The sequence below is a fragment of the Amia ocellicauda genome, chromosome 19 (assembly GCF_036373705.1).
Source record: "Amia ocellicauda isolate fAmiCal2 chromosome 19, fAmiCal2.hap1, whole genome shotgun sequence".
Lineage (NCBI taxonomy): Eukaryota > Metazoa > Chordata > Actinopteri > Amiiformes > Amiidae > Amia > Amia ocellicauda.
Window position 1 is genome coordinate 23,311,046 of NC_089868.1, and position 23,195 is coordinate 23,334,240.

Consider the following 23,195-nt stretch of genomic DNA (forward strand, 5'->3'; position numbering starts at 1 on the left):
CACACACACCCAAAGGTTACTTAGTATGCACAGATTGCACCAAAAAGTACTCCCATATTCATGCAACTTTAATACCCTGTCCTCATACATGTCCTGAACCGTATTCAAATTAAAATCAAAATGTAATCCACTGGCGCTAGCAGCTGCTGTCTGCAACATTTCTGTCTGTTGTTAACATGAGTAATCGATTAAGAAACAGGAGGAAAGCATTACATTTTACTAATCGCTGGGTCGCTGATACCCAAAATCGCCTTTCTTTACCAGGCTTTAACCAATCTGACACAAATATGACAACAGAGACACGTGACCATAGTAATCCGTGATGCACCCAACAGCCAGTCAGTCTAAACATATTTTTCTGCATTCTGACAAATGCTTTTGCTGAGTGTTGTTAAGCATATTCCCTAGATGGGTCACAAGCCGTGTTTGGACAGATCCTGCTGAGCACTGAGTCAGACCGGCATGACAGACTGATGTTTCCTTATGGGCCATATCTATAATGGATCAGATGGCATTAAAGGAACAAGGACAACAGTTAATTCAAATCAAGACAGATATCAGGTGCTTTGAGCTGATATAACTATCCTTCAGCTAATGAGCCTCATTATTCACACAGAAATGAGAAACCCCTCAAAACAAATGTGCGATAAAAGGTTACTTGAGTTGCAAGGATCTCAGGAACAAAATAGAGAAGATGTAGGATATTTAAAAGCACGCAGGTCATTTTAATTCAAAATTAGATGAGGTTAATATCTAGCACTTATTAACTATCTCATATTTTGTTGGATTGTGCTCACTTTCAATAATAAACTAGACTTCAATAATATCTCTATATATAACCCCGACTAGCTGTATTGCCCACAACACAGTCACCGTTAATGCAATTCTCTGACATGTAATTGAAAAACATTCCTCCTCCCTTAATGTCAATTTAATAGTGGAAATGGGGGAAAAAAACAGACAACCAATATTCTTGAAACAAACTCTGTCTCAGCTTTGATTGAATTATTTAATTGTTTCAGTACGACTGCGGAAATGTAACATCGTTAGCGGGATCTCGTAAGGGCAGCGTAATCCCATTAGTAATCAGCCACAGGAACTTCACAAAATCAGCATCAATGAACAATATCTTACAGGAGGAAGAGAAGTCATCATTTGAACGCACTGCAGAAAAGTGTACCTAGTAAGATTTGTAGCAGTACAGTAGGGGGCAGACCTGCATAGGTTTAATTATTATTATTAGTTATTAACTAATTCATTCATTCTAAACGTAGTAATTTAACAGCATGTTTTATATATAATCTGGTCAATTACAGCGTAATGTTAATTCAGTCTGGTAAATTATAGTTTGCCATTGTTTAACTGTGATCTATATGATTAGCAGTAATTAAGCGTATATATTATCCTTATGGGGAAGATTAAAAAGCAACAATGATTTCAAGAGCGAGTTCCATATAAGATTAATACAAATTAAAAGAAAAAAACAACCAATCAAAAAATAAATGTTTATAATGACAAACACAGTCGCTTTCTGCCCCTTTCCATTACATACCACAGCCTGACTGTTTCATTAAGATTTAGTCCACTGTTCCTAAATTCACTAACTAATAATACCACCAAGAATTCAATTTAATAAAAAGGTTAATAAAGAAACAAACAAATTACTGGTCAATACTTCACAAAAGCAGCGCCCTGAGAAGGCTAGACCGCCATATACAAGCAAAGACACATACAGTGTGGGGCCTGCTGCAAAAACAGACATAAAACACAGTTTCCCATTGAAAACTAAGACTAACCCCTTCCACGGCACAGCGATCTGTACTACAGCTTTTCAAAGATTTAAAATGGCCTCAAGATCTGCTATGACTCATCAAAGCTCCTTTGAAACTCAGCACAATTTCTACATCTGGACTGAAGCAGAAGCACAGAGGGCCCTGTTACACTGCTGCGCATTATAAACACATCCGAATCTGTGTAAATGACAGGTTACATCACTCACTGACACCGAACGGATCTGTTTGTTTGTGTATCCATTATTCTTGAATGCATAACCAAAACACAAACAAACCTGAAAACACATTAACACTAGTATTATGCTTGTTTGTTCTTTAAATTTTGTTTCTCATCACCAGCAGCAGCCCATATCAATCCCCTGCTGGACGAAGGCCTCCCCAAGATGTTTTCACTCGCTTCGATCGACAGCTCCTCTTTTCCATTTGTTTTTCTGTCTCTCCTTGTTATTCCAGGCAGACATCTTTCCATGCTTCTCTGTATTGTTTTGCTGCTTCTGTATCATTTTGGCATTTAGTGACCAGACTGTCAGAGTGTGGTAGCGTGCATTGATCACATATGTTTTGTATATTCAGAAATGCCCCAGCCTACATGAAAATAATGTGACTATATAAGTGAAGAACCGTGGAATGAATGCACCATTTGAAAGCCACAGCAGCATTCCCTTTAGCTAGTGACTAACACAATAAAACTGGGTCACTGACAAAGAATGTCCCATCTGTATCAAAGAGGAGAACTGGACCGCAAACAAACAGTGTCAGCGAAGCTCGGGACTGCCTTCAGATGCAGAGAATATACACGCTGACGAGATCTTGTCATAAATGCAGGACAGGAGCTTATGGGGTAAAAAGACGTCTCTAATGGCACGCTTATTTTGAAATTGTATCCGGTATCAAACTCAAGCACATTCTTGGGAACATTGCATTATACTTCAAGGTGGACAAACACTTAAACTTTAACCAGCACATAAACTGAACATACTATGCCTTGATGCAATACTGGATAAGATTTTAATATTAGAAATAGATAAACACACATTTTTATAAGAGACTGGCATAGTGGATGATTATTGTAATGTTTTAAAACAACACATTAAATTGATTCAAATGTAAGTACACTAACATCATAGTTATACTACAACTATATCGGGGAGGGTATATCAGCAGAAATACATACAAATTGTACATGTAGGGGGACGGGTGTATCCATTCTCCATACAGAGACTTCATAATTGATACATATACCCTAGAAATGTGTCATTAAAGATAAAAAAACAAGAGCTATTATATTTGATTATCATTTTTATTGTCATTTACAGACATGGCATAATTTCAAAATGAAACTCCAATAGCCTGAATCAATCAATAAGCAGTATTGTTTATGATCATTGTCGATGTTTTCAGCACACTGGCAGCTCAATGTTGGTCAAACAAAATACAGAAGGTGCATCTCTAAATTTGATCATCGAATCGCTAACAATAATCCGTATAAATAATATATTGTATACTAATAAAAATCATATCTTGTATATTAATGTTAAGGGGATTGTATCAGACTCAGTGGCATACTTTGTTTCAGACAGTGTTTGTTAGATATTATGATTGTCTGGGAACAGATTGTTTGCAAAGACGTTCGGTCCTCCTTGAAACAAACAGGGCGTCAAGAAAAGACAACAACAACTCAACGATCATTCGCTTGGACGATCTGGAAAAGGATTTAGCAATGGGCCACTTTAGCAGAATGTAATATACATATATAATGGTGGGGGGAAGCATAGAAGAGTTTCTGAGCTTGTGATGAACGATAATTTGCCTAACTAGATTATAGTGAGGTGAGTAAGAATTCGGTAATTCGAGCAATTTGTCTTTTACATGGATTTTGCCCATCTGTGAAGTGCTCCCTGTAGACAGACACTCTCCCCATCCCTCATGGTAATGTACCCAGCGTGTGGCACTTGAAACTCAGAGACCTTCGCATCGGTGGGGCACTCAAAACATCACTTACAAGGAGAACTGCTTCAGATATAGTCTTCCGTGCTAAAACGTACTATGGAGCATCAATCTCAGGGTGTATGTGGTGACCCACCTATGAAAAGCCCAGTGCACTAAATGAATATGAGACAGGAAGAAATCAAATCAATTAATTGATCCATACACTAAAATATTCAAAACCAATATATGTATCTAGCAGATCATATGAGCCAAATTCGAGTTTTTGTGATAACAAAATCTGTCAACGAAATCAAAGCAATTTCATGTTGTCTCGATCTGTACAAACTGCACTTCCTGTTGTTGACAGGGAATAGATTCACAGGTGAGATTAGAAACCCCTATCATGTGACAGGGGAGGGATTGGATTTCTCAATTATTCTTCAGATCTTTCAGGATGTGTTGTAAGGGCCCTCAGGTGAAGTACATATTGTTTATACATAAATAAATTTCCACCAGAGTATTCTGAAAAAGGGCTCAAATTTCTGCTTCAGATTAATAGACTTTTAGGGAGTTTCCCTTTCAAAACGGCTTATTCCCTAAAAACACAGTCCATCTTATACAGTTTTTTATTATTAAGACCAATATGGTAAATATTTACAACTCTGATCATCACATTGCCTGTGAAGTAGCCCCACTTTAATCTTCAAATCTCAATTCTGGGGTAATAAACTGGGTTTGACTCCCCCTAACACTGTTAATAGTTTGTCAAAGACACATGCATGTTAGCGATGGGTCATTATATAATGCAGTGACTGAGCTGAATGGTTTCTCTTAAAACCTCTGCCTACTGCACATATTTACTGTAAAGAAAAGAACATTGAAAATATACAACAGCACACAAGCACCATGTTATATTGAATCTACCACATCATTTCAATTAAAATAATAATAATGCTGCCTGTCACAAACGCGGCCCTGGCCTTTGTCAAGAAACCCTGGACAAAACAACGACTTTCTTGTAACTCTGCTTCTTAATTGCCAAACGTGGGTATCAGATATAAGCTCACAGCGTCTCTGATTTCAAAGCACAAGGTAAACTATTCGCTTAGCTGGAATAATACAATTTATGATGATTTGATTTCACAAAGATGTTATGAATCATGAATAGTTTGTTTTTCAACAACACTTATGTCAACAAGAGTCTTTAAAATTCAGCCAGAGCAAAACAGTACAAAAAATCTTGCAGAAATAAATACATGATCCACACAACAAATAGCATATCAATTAACCTCACATATGAATGTGGAAGGACTTTCAAATTAAATTTAAACTGAATTAATTTATTACATACATTCTATGGCAGGTGTTTGTTTGTTTCTCTCTCATTTCACCCAAAAGCCCCTTAAGGCCCATGCTAGATTTGTGCAATGACTTGCAAATATGTTGCATGCATTATAGATAGGGCCTGTGTACTACATTCACAGGTAGCAGGAAAGAAAACAATGGGAAGTTCTGAATAAAAACTATACATAAATCCTCCTCAAAGCTAGTTTTTGCACCTGAGAATAAGAGGCTAAATTGAACCTGCACAAATGACCCAAAATATACCTATATTAAAGGTGCACAGAAAGTTGAGAGTTTTATTTACAAGTATACTCAATTTAGAAACAATCACTGAGCATAAAGCGGTGCTCTTTGTAACTCTGTTGACAATGAATGAGGGCTAACGAACAACGATGTTTCCTGATTTAGTTTTGAACAAGTTGCGCAATCCAGGTTCAATACTGGGAAAGGAGAGAGCTGGAGTGAGAACAGACAGGTGCCCTCTTGTCCCTCGCCATTAACGCTTCAGTTCTTGTCATGCATGCAGATTCAGCCCAGACCATTACAAACATCCTTGTTGGTGATTGCTTCCGCACCCCCCCATCATACAACATGCCAAGAATAGTATGTTTTTGGACAGGAGCCCTGTGCTTGCATAATGACTCCCAGTGGGTATATTACACAGAGGCAAGCTATTATTTGTATTATTAATTGCTGTATCACTTTGTTTGGGGAATGCACTGGTAACTGCATCTATAGCAGAGGAAAGAAACCTTCAGAATCCATTTCCAGGTATATGTTAATCGTTTCTCAAGACTAAACCACTAAGAGGCACCCGCCAGCATCATTAGCTTTCCAGCATTGCTTGATTTCTGCTGCAGGAGATGTAGTATGATTCTTATATCAGCCGTAATAAAGCAGATTGAGAGAAAAAGCTCGGTACAGTGTGACAGTAGGTGTTTGACTGGTATATACACAACGAGTGCAGGGTGAAGTTGTTACCTCTTGTCAAACAGAGATGATAAGAGTGGGATTCTCTAAATGCCAGGCCTCCTACCCAGCCATCCTACACTGCTGCACTCTGTCCGCTTTAAGGCAATTACATCACACATCATTGGCAGGGAGAGGGCTTTGGTGCAATTATATTGCAGTGGATGCCCGATAGTGGGGGGGGAGGAGAGTTGGTAAGAGGGCTTAAGGATGATTATACTAAGATTCATCAGTTGAAATACTTTCCACGCCTACTTTTAAAGCTTGCCATCCATAGCTGATGAATGCAATGTGTATTTCTACAAATCAAATATTTGCTACATCCAGTCCTGCACTCCTGGGGAGAGAAAGCACAACAGCAGAGATATATAACAGACATATGGGGAGCAACGCACGTCATCTCCTGAAAAATTAATCGATTTGCCTCTTCACATATATTTTGATTCTGCTAAAGAAGCTATGACAAAATTAATGATGTGCACCTTTTTTGTAAGTGTTTGATACAATTGCGCAATCAATTGGACTTGACAGAAAACAACTGGGTATTCTAAGAGTATATCAGGATGTTGTATTTCTTCTCCCGTACAACATATTAATTTACAATATGTCTCAGCCAGTTTGCATGGATTTCATTCTTAGTTCAGATGTTCACCCTTCAACTGATAACAATCAGATGCAAATATACTTGTAGTTGGTTATTCAGCACAGACTATCTAGATAATCACATCCGAATCAATGATTAAAAACTAATTAAACTGTAAAAGGTTATTTAAAATGAGTGCATACTGAGGCAGCTTTCCACAAAGCGGTTTGTCGTTTTTCTTCTCTTTAATGATGCCAGTTGAGCTCATGTCCACAAAGCAAATATTTCTGTTCAGAAGGTAGACGATGAATAAAACAGTTGTTTAACACAATCCTCTCCCCTTCTGTTTTCTGCTCAATACATTGGAGTCAGTAAATGAAATGCTTCCACAAAAGTGCAGGTCCTCACAGCCTGTGAAAGACCTCAGATCTCAGGAAGGCTAATTTGACACCTAACATCACAAAGCCTTGCTCCATTCATCTCTGTGATTCTCTCGATTGCTTGTGCAGAAACTATCAGCTGAACAACAAGGAACTCATACTTTGTTCACCTTATTTGTTCCCTCTGCACAAAAAGCCCAATGGATGCAGTGCCACTAACACTCAGGAACACAGGAGTGTAGGAGTGTATAGTGTATAAGCGATTTATGAATTAAGAAAGAAATACAGTACTTTGTTTTATCCACACAAATATACTTCACAGATTGCTAATTTGAATTTATTGAACCTACATCTTATTCCTAATCAACTTTGACCAACAAAAAACAACAACAATCTATTTCAGCCCCTACATGAACAGATAAACTTGCCTACTATTCGTATCTATTTCACAACATTTCCTAACTTCTATCTTGGTCACATATTTCATAATCTATGTCCCTGCCTGTCCTCCAAGATGGACAGTAATCGCAGTTTAGTTTAAGCACGGCCATTGCACATCACTATCAACTACACAAACAAGATTAAGGGAACGGTGTGATCTTTGCACTTCCATGTGTGTACTTAGGTGAGTGCTGTGGCATCATCTAGCCAGGATGCTGTGTTCAGGGTTGGTTTAAGATTCATTTGAGCAAAAGGCTCTCTATTGAGGCTGAGGGACACATCACACACGACAGTGGGAGATTAATTTTCCCACTCCTGCTTCTCTCCCACAGGATTCCTCTGCTGCTACACTCTCACGTTTATGCAAAGCAGACTGGTGAAAATTTCATATTGGCATTAGTCACCCTCCAGATCGGATCTATGAGCGATGCGGCTCCTGGTTTCAAAGCTTGTTATGTGTGGACGGTGTGATTCAAACCGCTCGGAGACGCAGCTGAAACGCTTGAAAATGGCAGCCTGGCAAATGTTCTGAGTTGCCGTACGCTCCAACACAAACACACACACTGCTTAGACAATATGGTATGATATTGTGGAGTTTGTGGGTGATAAATCATTCTGCAGCAGCACACTTTGTAGATACTATGGCCATATCTGTACAGTAGGGATTTATTACTATATACTTTGGCATAGAGACATTACGAAAAACAAAGCCAAAAAAGTCCCAGACTCGTACTGCAGGGCCAGTTTTATAAGCACTGTGCTTCGCTCCTGAAAACACAGCAGATTGGAAAGACAGAGCTACTATATATCACGAGAGGCTGACGAAACACTATATAATGCCGGGGAATACAATTATTATTACTAAACTGTATTACATCCTTATGGGCAGTTAAATCGAAATTTAATTTCACTTCACATACATTCAAAAAGCAATAAGGTCTTTTCCCTCCTAGATTGACCCAACACAAGAAAGAAAGCAACGCACCAGTACGACAACAGCCGAAACACTTCTACAAACGAGGGAAGGGGGTGGGGAGAAACCAACACAAGGGCTATAATTTGGGGATGAAGGGTGCAGGATAGCAGAATAATGTGTCGCTTGACCTGCAAATGCACACAACCAAGGAGAGGAACAGAGACAGCAGTATAGGGTAGGTTGGGTGCCCTGGCAGCTTGTGTAGTTTGAGGCCTGGTTGAGCGACGCCTCCTAGTATTCACTGTCACCAGCGTTCACTTGTGCGATGCCTTAAATCCTTGAGATGACACTTCCCACAGCAGAGGGCAGCTAATTCATATGACTCACAAGTTCCTCAAGCACATTACATCATTTGAAGCAGGCTCGTCGGTGTCAGATTTAACTGAGACGTGATGCAAAACACACAGACACAGCCCCCCCACCCCTTAAAACGCAAGCCTCCCAATTTCCATGATGGGAACTGGTCTCTGAATATACCTCATCTGTCTTTCATCGGGAGCAGCATTTCTATTACCTACACACTTCACTTGGGGACTCTGGCGTAGCTCTCAAATAAGCCATCGTGACAAATAACAGAGTCCATGTATTAAGCTAACAGGCAGTGACGGCCCAGGTCTGATTTAAAGAGGGCTTGGTTGTTCTCTATTCAAGCTGTGACAGCTTTTGAGGATGACAGCTGTCCTTATCAGTTTGTGGGAGACACAGTATCGCACACATCTGAAGAGCTCACTAAATAGATTATCTATATACTGCAGGAGCATCGAATAAATACATACATACATACATAAAGAGAAGCAGATCAATATTCATGTAAATCTTTTTTCTGTCACCAGGATCATTAGGGTGTCACCTTAAGCCCAGAAAGGGTTTCAGAGGTGGTAGAGTTCAGGAAGGAGTTTGCTGATCTAAATTAATGTTAGCAAGTCAGTCAAATTGTGATTTTTGATTTTTGTGTCATTATCATTTTGCAGGGCAATGGTTGGATTATTTCCTATTAGGAGACATTGTTCTGCATTGCAAAACTGTTCACAAAGTGTCCCAGAATTTAACAAATCCCAAGCAAATTGAACAATGCAACTATAATTTTCCTTTTCAGAACATATAGGCCCATTAGTCTACTCCACATCTTATAAAAAGCTATTAGGTATTGACACATCGCCCAAAGAAAAACAGGACTCAGAAGTGGATATAACACGATGGATCATATACATGTTGTACGAGAAGTATTGGAAAGATGCAGAGAACATGAGCTTCCTCTGTGCTGGGCTTTGTTGACTACAAGAAAGCATTTGATTCAATAGATACAAACTCAGTCATCAGAGCTCCAAGAAATCAAAACATTAAGGAAAGTTATATAAGATCTGCAAAGGAGTAGGTCAAGGAGACACACTCTCCAAAACTCTTCACAGCAACTCTTGTGTTAAATGTAAAATGTTAAATTTGTTAAATGTAAGAGATCTTCAAGCAGATCAATGGACACATAAAGAAGAAAAAAGTTGTTAACCTTGGACAAATAATCAGGACAAATAATTATGGAAGACATTGAAAGAAGAGCAACATTGGGATGGAGTAAATTTGGAAGACACTACATGTTGTTAAAAGGAAATCTATAAATTTGCCTTAAGAGAAAATGTTTGATCAATGCAGACTACCAGTGCTGGCTTATGGCTCTGAAACCTGGTAACTAAACACAAACATGTTACAGATATCATATTACAAATGACACAAAGACGCACAGAGAGATGTCTGCTTGGAATAACAAGGAGACAGAAAAATAAACAAATGGATCCGAGAAGAAACACAAATATGTGACATCATTGAAAGAGTGAAAATGGCAATAGACCGGACACATCGCAATGAGAACAGATCAAAGGTGGACAAAGGAAGCTGTCGAATGGATCTCAAGAGACGAGCACACTGAAGATGGGAGGATGAAATGAACTTTGCAGACAGGACATGGAAAAGAGAAGCTGTAGATTGAAATGAGTGAAAACATCTTGGGGAGCCTTCATCCAATAGTGGATCAATATAGGCTGCTGCTGATGATATATATAAAATGACAAATGTAATCTGTAGCTACCCTTTAATAGTGAACTGTGACACAGAATGAGGTATAACGGGGCATTGCTTGTATATTTACTGTGATTATAGATAATAACAAAAGAAACCAAAAGAATGAGTACAATCCACATATGAATATAAGCAACCCACAACTATTTATCTAGACAACCTCGCCAGAAAAGAAGAAAAATAACTAGTAAAACAGAAGTTATGAAGCACGTCTCTCTGCTCAACTTTTAACCTTGGTTCGCCTTTCCTTTTGTTTCCCAGCCTACATTTCTTGTAACCCTTTGCAGGCATTCACGTTGTGCAGGATACATCCAACCATAGATCCACACCAACTTTACAGCACAAATTATGGGAAGTATACTGTGTGTGCATTGCCAAAGTCATTTTCAACACGGAGTCACATTTCCAGCCCATTTCCAGATCAGCTAGAATATGCCATGCCATGTGGCTGTGTCTTTGAGGGTTACCTGAGACCAAGAGCCTCCTTGCTAGAACGAAGCTGCATTTCTGTGAGTAATTACTGCCAGATTAAAGCACGACATATTGTTTTCATACCACACTTTTAAGAGTAGCGTGTATTTGGAGAAGGGGGTAGGTATTTCATGGGACGAGGAGAAACGCCACAGACTGAAGAAGTGCCTGCAAGCGAGAACAAGACTGGCTTCTGCCGGGCGGTAATTAGTGAAAATTGTAAAATAAACGGCTTAGGTTATGGTATAATACTCAGCACCGGCCCATCTTTCCAAATACCTCAGAGGCTTCCATCTCTCGGATCATGCCGGGGAGGATCAGACAGCCCCGAGGCGTTGGACTGAGCTCTCGCACAGACACTCAGATAGGGCTGAGCATCCTCTCAAGCCAGGCTTTAACGCTGCGGGGCATAGCTTTTGTCTTCCTCCGCAATGCCAGCAGATATTGTCTTCCTGCGATGTCAACACTTGCTCACTCCAGCTACTTTGTCTTGTATTGCTTTCCATATGCATAATTCCGTCGAGAGGCGTGTTTTTCAATGTATCTGTAAATCACGTTCACCAGCAGATGAGAAGCACTTAATCCAAGTCATGTGCGCCGTCTAAAGCTTAATCGGCATCCATTGTGCGCTCCTACTGCAGAGCTCTGACTTCATAGCCTGTTCGCTTAAGGGAAAAAATACATATATCTGTGGACAACAGGGCTCTTTATATTACACAGACTGTAGGCTGTTTGAGGAACAATTAAGCCTATCATAGCTGAGCTGTCTTATCACTTTAATAAACAAAGCAACAACAACAACAACAACACTTTAGATAAATAAATGGTTGTGTTTTCCAAAGGACAAGGCAGATGGACTGAGTCAATTATAACATCTGTTATAAAATAAGTGCAGCTTTTAAGAGACAGGACCAGCGGCAATGTGCCTATAAAATATAAAGAAAAACCTCCCCACGTGGATGTGCCCAGACAACATGAAATCCTAAATCCTCACAAAGACACAGTTCACTTAGCATACTGGGTGTAAATAATGACAGCTGTATCACATGTGCCACAGATAAAGAGAGATATTCAAATTCCTACTTTAATATAGACTTAGAAACTCTATTATTTAATTGTTTAATGTACTCTGTACTTAAAATGTAATCAAATGTCTGGACTACAATTCAGGTAACATAAAACTAAAGCATTTTGAAGCGTTTGATTACCCTTAACAAATAAAGGCTTTACAAACTTGTCAAAGGGCTAATTAGTAACTCAAATACAGACGCCAGCTTTCCCTGTCATTCTACTGATGTAACCACACACATTAATTATTAATTATTATTAATTTGCCGTGGATCATTAGATTACATTCTATTTAGAGGACTAACAGGAGGTACGGCATGTTCCTCGTGCTCTGCAGATGTCTGTGATGTCTGATGATGGGTGAGACTGAGGTGTTCACGAGTGAACACGAGTTCGTCGCACTGTCCTGCCATTACCAAGCGCTAGAAGGAGCCATTCTGCAAACACTGACAGATTAAGTGACACAAGATTTATTCCCAGGGCTTCAATTACTTAAGTACACTAAATATGCTCATTCATAATAATCAGGATATTCAACCAAAGCAGTACGATAGTTGTTTATTTTCTTCCACTGCCTAGGGGGAATGCATCACTTAATGTTTTAAAAAACAGCCATTTCTTAAATAGGGCACAAACTCACAAAGGCTGCAGTCTGTATTTCAAAAGCAACAACCTGCATGTCCTTTCTATCACCTGTTGACCTTTCACCAATGGATGTCTCTCTCTGAGCATCATCCTCTGTCTAGGTCAGTCATATACTGTGGATTTGCAGGCTACACAAAATGTGTGGAAGAAGCGTCCAGTCTTTAGTGTTCCCCTTCCTCTTCCAGCCATAGAGCTAAACCGTGTGAGCAAAGGGCCCCTCTGTGCACCTGACACCAGCCTCACAATGTGATCAAGAGGGTGTGGCAGGAAACAGACTTCCACTCCAATGAAGGGAGGAGGACTTTGGACAGACTGGAGTGCCACCTATTGGTGCACCCCTATCACTTTTCCTCAAGCAGGCTTCTGACATCTGACGGAATCAGGTGTGAAAGATTTATAGCGGCCGCCATGAGTCAAAGCAGAGGATCGGCGGGTGACTTCCAACGTGCCGGCCTCCATCTCCCTGCAGTGAAACCTCTCAGGGACCCCGCTGAACCCAGCCGCACGAGCCCACAGGCCCACTGGACGCTTCCATGGGGGTAGCTGTGGGGTACTGGGGGTGCAGCCTGTGGGAGGCTTTAGGCCACCAGAAGTAAACTTTAAAAACATTAATCGGAGAGATTAGACTCTTAGTTTACACCTGACTTTAATCCATGCCGCACAGAAACCTTCTAAGCTTCCTTCCATGGTGCTAATAAGGTGCCATGTCTAAGTCAGCCTCTATTTAAAGCCACGGTGGCTGCAACGTTACTGTGGCCAGTTACCTAAGAGAGGTTAATTACACATTTACTTTTGACACATTGTGGGAACTTTATTCTCCCGTAGTGTATATGTGTGTGTGTGTGTGTGTGTGTGTGTGTAAATATAAAACATAACACAGTACTTACATTTAGAATACTTTCAATTATTTGTAATTGTAGTTTAGTTTAGTGTGGTCCATTGACACTGAATCATTTAATGAACAAACATGCTCTTTATTATTAAATGTAAAATACATACAAAATATGATCTATTATTATTATAAAAAAGGCTTGATTAAAAAAATTAAAAACAGAACCTCAGCCCTTATCCAGCTATTTATCAGCTTTATAAATTTCTCTGTATAAACGTGTACTTATTGTGAACAATTTAGAATGACAAACTTCCGTTTCCTACTGAATAATTGAGAGGTTTCTCCAGAAATGTGTAATACATACATTTATTTTTAATTTCTACTCTGAAATGTATTTATTTATACATTTATTTTTATTTATCCCAAATACCATGATGCAATGCCATTTATTTTAAAGCAAGCATAAATGTTTTCCTACAAGGCCTATGCTTCGTTTGGGAAAGAAACACAAATTATATCTATGTTTTTTTTGTTTTATTTAAAGCATTTGTATTTTTAAAGCCTCTGATGTGAGTAGTGATACATACCTGCATTATGAATTTAATTTGAATTGCAGTTCATTATAATCTGAGGATGTTAAAGCCCTGAGTGACAAACGAGCAGACAAATACACAAATAACCTTAGGAAAGATTCTCACAACCATATACAACAGGGCATGATGGCTCCTATAATGTACAGCCACAACAAACTGCATACTGCAACACACACACCAACGTCACGATAGTACAAGGGATGTATGTAGAAAAACAAAGATAACAACCTTCACCCTAAAGACCAAGATCAAGCTGAAAGACACGATCCTAGCAGGAGAAAATCTGAAGCCACAGAGGGGGAATAAAAAAAATAAAATAAATGCGTCAACTTGGATAACAGACCCCAAATACAATCTCTCGTTAATATGCAGTCCTAATGACAGGAGCCATTTAATCCCCCTCTCTTCAAAGCCCACAACTGAAACCACTCGCCGTCAATTCCTGCACAAGCGGCTTGTCGCATGGGGCTGCCAAACCGAACACACACACACGCAAACACCTTTGAAAATGGCTTCAAACCCAAACGATGATAAAGCTGCACGAGATCGGGATGCTACAAAGAGAACCCAGACAGCCAGGAGGTGAGCCCACGAACCCCGGTATCACTAAATAATCCTTCAAAAACAACAAAATAATTAGTCCCACTACTGTATTTGTGCGTTAGACTGAAAGAACAGGGGAATGACTGCTTTGTCACAGGAATGCATGCACTTCAAATCGGAGACCAGCCAGAGCAGAGGAAAAAGGGAAAGAGACCTACCTTCCATCATGATGGCAGAATTGCATTCCTCAATCTCCAAGGAGCCTGAAACGATAGCGGGGAAAACAGAGCCCTAGTTACCAGATGCTGAGACAGAACCGAGGACTGCCCGGCGAAAAAAAAAAAAAGCAACCCAGATGTCAGTACCGGGGGTTGGCAGTTGTGTGGAGAAACTGCTGCCTTGTTTTTTTTTTTTTTTTTTTTGGTGCCTAAAATGGATGGGGCTGTGGTTTAGGCCATGGATGCTGCTGCAGCTGTAACCTACACTATCACAGAAGGATGCTGAGAGAAAAAAAAAAAAGCAAATAAAAAAAGAGCGAGCGAGAGAGAGAGGCGGAGGGAGGGAGGGAGGGGAAGAGAGAGAGAGAGAGAGAGAGAGAGCGAGAGAGAGAGAGAGAGCTCACATGCTCTGTAGAGGCTCGGCCAATCCCTCCAGCTCCCTGCTTCGTCACATGGCTCCTAGTCTGCATCTCCTGACACCAAACCCCTTGAGAATTCCCGACACACACACACACACACAATCATGCACCCCTCCCCTCCACACACCCTCTTCCCGACTGCACCGAACATGTAACCCTTTTCATACCTGGCAACACACGCTGTAATCCTATTGGAACACAGACGAACAAGATTAATTATCGCCCGGTGCCACAATAATTAGGGCCCTGTGCGACGGGATGGCCACTGCCGGAGAGATGTGGCTTAAAAGACGGGGGTTGGGGGGCGAGAAAAGGGGGATTTGTTGTTCCTGTGTCTCGTCCTAAATCTGTCTCTCTCTAATTAAACGTCTTCAGCCCACCCCCTTGGATGCTGGGAATTCTGCTCTGAATGGCAGACTGGCTGGCTGGCTGGCACTGCACTCTTCCTGATGGCCTCTCTGTCTCTTTTCCTTTTTTTCCTGCCTCTCTGGAGCTCAGCTGCCCTCTCTCCTGCGCCTGCTCACCCCCGCTCCTCTGCCATTTGGGATAAAAATCAATCGGCCTGACGTCACATCAGAAACAATTATCACCAGAGCAAGGCTGGCTAAGGGAGGAGCTCCCACTGTTGGGCCCAACCTGCCATGTGAAATGAAGAGAGACAGAGAGAGACAGAGAGAGAGAGAGAGAGAGAGAGAGAGAGAGAGAGAGAGAGAGAGAGAGAGAGAGAAGACAGGCTTGCAATTAATTTCGCATGAAGTAGTGCACCACAGCCAGAGGGCAGGGGATGACCACTAATAGGGAAGAGACAAAGGGAAATGTGTGCTTCAGGATGGATTGGCACGGAGGGGAATTATCAACCGTCCGTAAGCAAATCATCTTGCATGCGAACCCCAGACGTGCTGAACGCATTTAAGCAGGGAGCAAAATCCCAAAGCACTCGGGAGAAAGCCATTACAAAACAACGTTGTTTAAGGATAGAAAATAAGTAATGTTTGCACCATTTGACACTTGCTTACCATTGACATCTCAGACACATCAGCGCAAGTTGGTTAAATCTATTATTCTGGATTGTTTCTGCCACCAAATACCCAAAGGAAAGTCAGTGTGGTTAGTAATGGGTGTATTTCAAATGAAGTAATTCAAATGAGTCAAATTGTATCCATTCATACATATGATGGGAGCACATACTGTAAACAAACAATAAACAAGTCTGAATTGTGACTGATGCTGCATCTGCTTATAACATTTTCTCATACAAATACAGCTTTCTGACATTACTGACACACTTGCAAAGCATTTAATTCATACTGTGCATAGAAAATAAATAGTATATAATTTTATTGTTGTGTCAATCCATTTCTAGCTTCCTTCAGTTTGGAAGCAGACTGTATGTGTATATGTGTGTGTGTGTGTGTGTGTGTGTGTGTGTTATACTTCTTCTAATTCATGATTCACTACACAGTTAGCATGTGTAAGACTGAATCAATTAGAATGAAAAATGGTTGAATCTATCAATGCCTACACGGTGCATTATGCTGTGTCTGGGATAGTTAGGATTGACACGGGTAGGGTTAGGGCTTGGGTTCAAGGCTTCAGAGTTCGACGTGAGTTGGGGTTACACACCACATTGAGGTTACACAGAGTTAGTGCTAGACACAGGATTAAGAGTAAATCTAGGGGTTATTTTTTTTCCAAATCACGGGGGTTATGTTTTTCTATCACTTTTTCACCTCATACATAAATAAATAACGTAACAAATCCCTGGCACACACCCCTGATATACCGTAACAAAATAAAGCAATAAAATAAAACAAAAAACCCTGCATATCATAATACCAGATGCGTTTGCTAAACACACCCATCCCTGTGCAGCTCACTATACAGCAGTCCTTATCCTATGCACTACCAGCCATCAATCGACCTATCTTTATCTCAAATGCATTCTCCACAGTCATGCTTCGGGTCCATGTGAGAGACCCATCTTGTAGCAGATGCTGTCACCGGCTCCTCCCACTCCGCACCCCCGAGCCGCTCTCCGCCGGCGCAGCAGCACACAAGGTGCCTTCTGGAGGCCGGCTCTCCGGCATAGGGAGATTTAGAAAACTGAATGGAGAGGATTTGCTAAATAAAGCCTAATTCCCTAAGCCTCATCTTCAGTTGGAAGTGCTGCGGATAAAGCTGGCAGTATTTCTGGAAAAAAGCATGATAGCTGCTGCGGTAAGGAGAGGGAGGTTCTGCACAGAGACAGAGCCGTGGCTGATCCGGGCAGAAACATGAACCATTCATCAGCGGCAAATTATATAGACGCGCTGTTTTTTTCTAAACGGGAACTAATATCAGAGAGTAGCGCCACTTAATTAGGTGGGCAAACAGCCTACGCTCCGGTGATCCTCTCATCTCACACCACACGGGCTCATCTGGAGGTCTAAAAATAATGCGGCTGCAGCAGGAAGAGGCGCAACGGAGGCAAAAGGAAAAGAGTCAGTGGTGATGTGAATGAAACGCCATTGAAATAATGACCTGGGGTATTTTGTATTATGATGATGAAGGGATTCTGCATAATTTTAATCAATGGATGTCAAGAGTATGAAATCCATTGATATGATCTTGAAAAGTGTTTCCATTCTGTGTTCAAACACTTTTTTGAAGTTGCTTTTTACTGATGTTTACTCCACAGATGCAACCGATGGAGAAATAAAAATAAGTTTGTCACAAAGACAGAGGAAAACATATATGAATCCCATATTATGCATTTATTTAGTGTACAATTCTGGGCACTTTATATTCCACTTCATACAAGCAATATAATTTACTTTCACTTTTCTCAACATTGCCTAACCAACCTAACAGCAAAGGTACCCATTGATACCTTGTTGCTATTGATGTTAATTCTGATAAAACTGCAGCACTCTTTATCATACAGTCATGATGTTTTATTATAGTTATTCATATCATGTAGATGCAATAATTTTTTCCCAAAAGCATGCCTGTGCTATGAATTGAGAAACAAGTAAAATGCACAACCCTCCTGTGCAACAGTGGCAGTATATGGCAGCTACTTGTACTGCAGTTTGTTGATTGTTTACTACTGTCTTAGCTGTGCTTAACGATGTGAAATGTAAAAATTGTGAAAGGTGCCCAAAGCTTACTATTGCTATAGAATCACCAGATGAAAGTGGTGAGCAATTGCACAGACAGGCTTTGGGCAACTTTGAATTATGCAGAAGCACGAGATTAATTACTCGGGAGAATAAAATATGCGGGAGATGATGTGACCCCCTTGTGCATTGAGAGCAGTTATACGACAGGAAACCAATTATCTTATTTGATGCCAATTTTCTATTCAAGTTACATTTTAACTGCTTAGGGACGGGCTTCCCAAACGTGGTCTCTGCTTTCCCTCCAACTCAACCAATAATTTGCTTAATTGGACTTTTTCATTGTTTTCCACTGAAAAAGAAGTTGCAGGATTCAAGTTTCTTTCGGGATCATTTGAAATCTGCAGAAGGAATCTCCATTAAACAGGGATTATTTAGTGAAATGTAAATACTACACGAAAAATAACACTCACATACCTTCTAATAGTATTGAAAGCTCTGTGAGGTGCTGTGTATATAGGATCATCGCCATAATGTGGTGGCCTGCAGCACCATTGATTTTGAATCATGGAAAAATATATCAATTTGAGAAGATTGACTGACATCAGTGCGGGACAGTAAACTAAATCATTAACATAACACCCAAAACCGGCGTTGAATAAATGCTATTCTCTATTACAGAAGGACATTGTAGACCCTGTACATATCTATCCAAGTCCCTTTTAAACACGCCACCCTGTTGAATGTAAACAAAGCATTTGAAGTAGCGCAGGAACACAAATAGATGGCCCGGGGGGGGATGTATCATTGGAAACAAAGCTGCCAAGAAGAAAAGCAAATCATAATGAGGAGTGCAACGGGGCACCCTCGCTGTTGCTACAAATAGTTGCTTCATCAGATTAAACACATGATTCTTGGCAAACTAAACAGTGAGGCGCACTGGACTGGGCAATGGGGTCCCGATGAGTCTCTAAACAGCCTATAAACAGCATGTAATAGCGAATACACTGCATATTGGAAAATGAACGATGGAATAGGCTGTTAATTAAGGAAAACTTCTTGTTATCACTGTAAGGGATTATCGAGCACCAGGGGCTGACAGCTGGGCTCCCTGAGATGGGACTGACAAACATCTTGGCACGGGGGTGGGGATTGCGAAGGCTGTCAATACGAGTTACGGGTGGAATCAGCCTGTTCAGCGCTAATGCAGCAACGAGATGGAAATGGAAATGAGGGCGACTGCAGCCGCCGCCACTGAAAATGACAACCCGCTGAATTAACGTTGCTTGGGCTGCAGGGCACCTTCTGACACGGACCCCAACAATGCAGCCCGCGAGTGCCAGGCATTGTCGAGCGGAGAACAGATTCGCCCGTCAAGCTGGAGGCTCGGATAACGCCGGGCCGACGTTCATCTCTTCGGAGGTAGCATTGCAGGGATGTATTGGAATTGCACAGTGCTGATGACTCTGGATTATTAACACTAAGCCCATTGAGTCACTAAGCCTCACTGCTATGAAGGCAGTAGATGGAGCCACAAACACAACACGCATGTGCCACAGCTGATCTCTGGGAAGGAGGCCTCCTGTTTTCTTGGCACTTTACGTTTTTATTCATGAATCCGCAGTTTAGCATTTACACTGTGCAAGAACTCAGCCCAATGAATGAAACTAGGCCTTAATTACCATTTAACCTTTGTGGTGGTGTGTCTATTCTTTCCCAAACACAATGGGAGGGCCAGGATCACTTACAGTAAAACTATTATTCACACACCCATTTCAAGAGTATATCATCTAGATATTAAATGCATCTGAAGTGCCACACAGAAACAAAACACTATTTTGATCATTAGCAACAATAACAACAACAAGAGACACAGAAATACAACCCCAAACGTGCTCGTGACATTGACAAAGTGCAGACTAAGATAACACGCCGTGCAGATGTTTATCCAGTCCAGTTCGAACAAGACAATCAATCTTCCTACCTGCAACAATCCGCAGCCAACCGGTGCAGAGCTGTTCAGCCATTTACAGAATTATCCATTGATTCGGGATCATGGCAGGTGCTACGGGTGCCTCCCGTCCAGAGCGTGCAGCAAAGGAAACAGCGACGCAGACTTGCATGGGAGAGCTGCAGAAACCTAGGAGAGACAGAGGGAACGTGGCAGTGCAGCAGCGGTCTGCTTCAGTCTCCCGTGAGCCAGAGACATGGAGGAGAACCTGGAAAGAATGCCAATATCGAGGGAGATGTGCACAGCGACAGCTCTGAAGGTGACTTCAGCCCCTCTCCCTGTGACCTGGTGGATATATAAGACAGCGAGAGAATGCTACTCCCGAGACACAGCTGATGAAGCAAGTTAGAGATGAAATATAGTGTAACCCCTTGTTTGCTGGAGCCAAAGATACGAATCTGTGCCTCTAGAAGATGCATACGATCGATACGCAGTCACAGCATGAGATGTGAAATTAGAAAATTTCCCTTTTTAATGGAAGTTATGGAAATATTGTATAGTGCATTTTCAAAACATAGTGTCCATGCTGACTGCAGGTGAGCCGATCGCTTAATTTCAGTTGCACACCAACCAGCCGAGCTCATGCATTATTTATGCCCTGGCTGGGAACTAAATTGTCTCATTTAATCGACCCCAGGGGGTGTGAGGATGAGACAGTGCCATTCAATTCACAAAGCCGGTGTGAGTCACACTTCTGGGGATCTTTCTGTTTTAACGGGCAGGTGAAACCTCGCAAATCTGAGGAGCGCACCTACAATCTCACAAACAGGAATGTATCACCTGTTTCAGTTTCTATAGAAGAGACGCTGGGCTCTGAATTAAAGGAATTAGTTCATATAAAGATATATAACGTCATATAAAGAACAGAATATTTGTGATGCTTGTGAATTTTTTAAAGAACACAAGAAACAAGGGTTTCACAAGGGAGCACAATTTAGATCATATATTCAAAGTAAGAATATATTTCATTCTCACAATTACTAGCAGGATTACATGTATTGTAATTAAAAAAAAAAATCTAAAAGAAAATAATCAGTTCATTCATTCACATGAGATTCTGATGGGCATTACATTAGAATCATGATTTTATACGTTTATGTAATGACTATTCTTTCATTTTATGTAACAGTTATGGACATGCTATTAGTTCTGAAGCTATACATCTGGGTTTTTCATTAATTAATAATGTGTAAACAAACATTCCACCCAAATGTTAAGGATTAAAATGCAGTAAAGACACAGCAATAAGGTTCCAGCACAATCCTAAAAGATGTCAATCTAAAAATACAGACAGAATAAAACTTCCAAGACAGATGCGGAATAAAAACAGGCTTTGATGGGATTGGCCTGCCACCTAGTGGGAAGACATTAGATATAAATTGAGATGAGAGCACAGAAAGCGATCAAGACTGTTACTGTGAACCTACATGCAAGAGGGAACACAAACGACCAGCGACACACAAAGGGGAAGTGCTGCTCACATGCCTTCCTCTGCAGTAGATAAGCCCATGTTGTGTGTGGTGCAGCAGGTTCACCAGGGCAGATCCACCGACCACAAGCTGTCCAGCAATACAGTTTCTACTCTGATTGTTCATGCTGGCACGACCAATATAAGATATAAACCAGCGGTCTCAAACTCAATTCCTGGAGGGCCATGTGTATGCTGGTTTTCGTTCCAACCGAGTCCTCAATTACTTAATTTGTCCAATTAATTTTCAATTTGACATATTTAAAAAATATATTGCGAGGTATTTCACTGTTGATGGTCTAAAAAGTGCATTTGATTCAAGGTATAGTTGCTTATAAAATATCCCGGGGCCTGGATATGTGTTTAATTGTATCTAGCTAATTAAACAATTAGACCAATTAAGTAATTGAGGACTCGGTTGGGACGAAAACCAGCATCATGCACACGGCCCTACAGGAATTGAGTGTGACACCCCTGATACAGACAATTCGAGCTTTTAAAGAGAATCTAAATGTCTCTGGCCCTCTACCAACCTTATACATCATTTATCATAAAGTTCATAACAAAGTAGTGCCTTGGCAGCTCCCAAAAAACTATTGATCATCTCTGCAATCCATGTTCCCATCTTCTACAGGTGGACATCATTTGGGATGGAGTTGTTCTGTATCTCTTATCTATGTGTTTAAACTTACACTGCCTTTCCATTCATTTGATGTAGACTACACAGATCTATGCGATCGTCCTTTCCACTTCCCAAAAGAAATACAAAGAAATCAAGTGTACCTTTCCTATTTCTGGACATGGAGAAGGCCTTCACAAAGCCCTTAATATGCGTCCTCTCCATTTACATAGTTGCTGGATGTCAACGTTTGTGTCTCTCGTCTTTAGTTTTACTCACGACACCCAGGGTTACATTTGACCCCATATTAAAAGCTTTTTGTATGTTTGTGCCTGCAGATTTGTATCATTGTGCATTTGTAGCACTTGTGACACCTGGGCCTGGTCACGGCTCAACGGCCGCCATTGGTCTACTCTGCGGCCGAGCGGCAAGACCTCACATTAACGGACTAACGCAAATAATAACCCAATTAACGACCTCCTTGATCGTCACTCGTTGACAATGTGAAGTAAATTCACTCCAGGGAACCTAAATCTACGTACCTGTGTATGTCCGCTAGCGTCTCCCTCTCACACGGTTCTAACGGCTTCTGAACCCGGATGTCCGTTAAACCCGAGTGGGCGTGTCTACGCAATTAAACATGTGACAGACCGCACATGCGCACATCTCATCTCTAGTCAGAAAACGTAGAAGAGCCAAGCATGCGAAATGAAGTGTAAGAGAAT

General features: G+C 40.9%; 1 protein-coding gene across 4 annotated transcripts in view; it reads right to left on the minus strand.

Annotated features, from left to right (window-relative positions):
* Positions 1-20,621, minus strand: part of sgip1a (SH3GL interacting endocytic adaptor 1a) — a 44,381-nt gene extending 23,760 nt beyond the window's left edge. For 3 of the 4 annotated variants that reach the window (XM_066692072.1, XM_066692073.1, XM_066692071.1), the window contains exons 1-2: positions 20,357-20,620; positions 14,856-14,900 (exon numbers count right to left, since the gene is read on the minus strand). In XM_066692072.1, coding sequence (XP_066548169.1) covers positions 14,856-14,900; positions 20,357-20,399 — 88 coding nt within the window. In that variant the 5' untranslated portion in view covers positions 20,400-20,620. Of the gene's footprint in view, positions 1-14,855; positions 14,901-20,356 lie in introns of all 4 variants that reach the window. The other variant, XM_066692070.1, reaches the window with a different exon arrangement.
* Between the last annotated feature and the right edge of the window lie 2,574 nt (positions 20,622-23,195).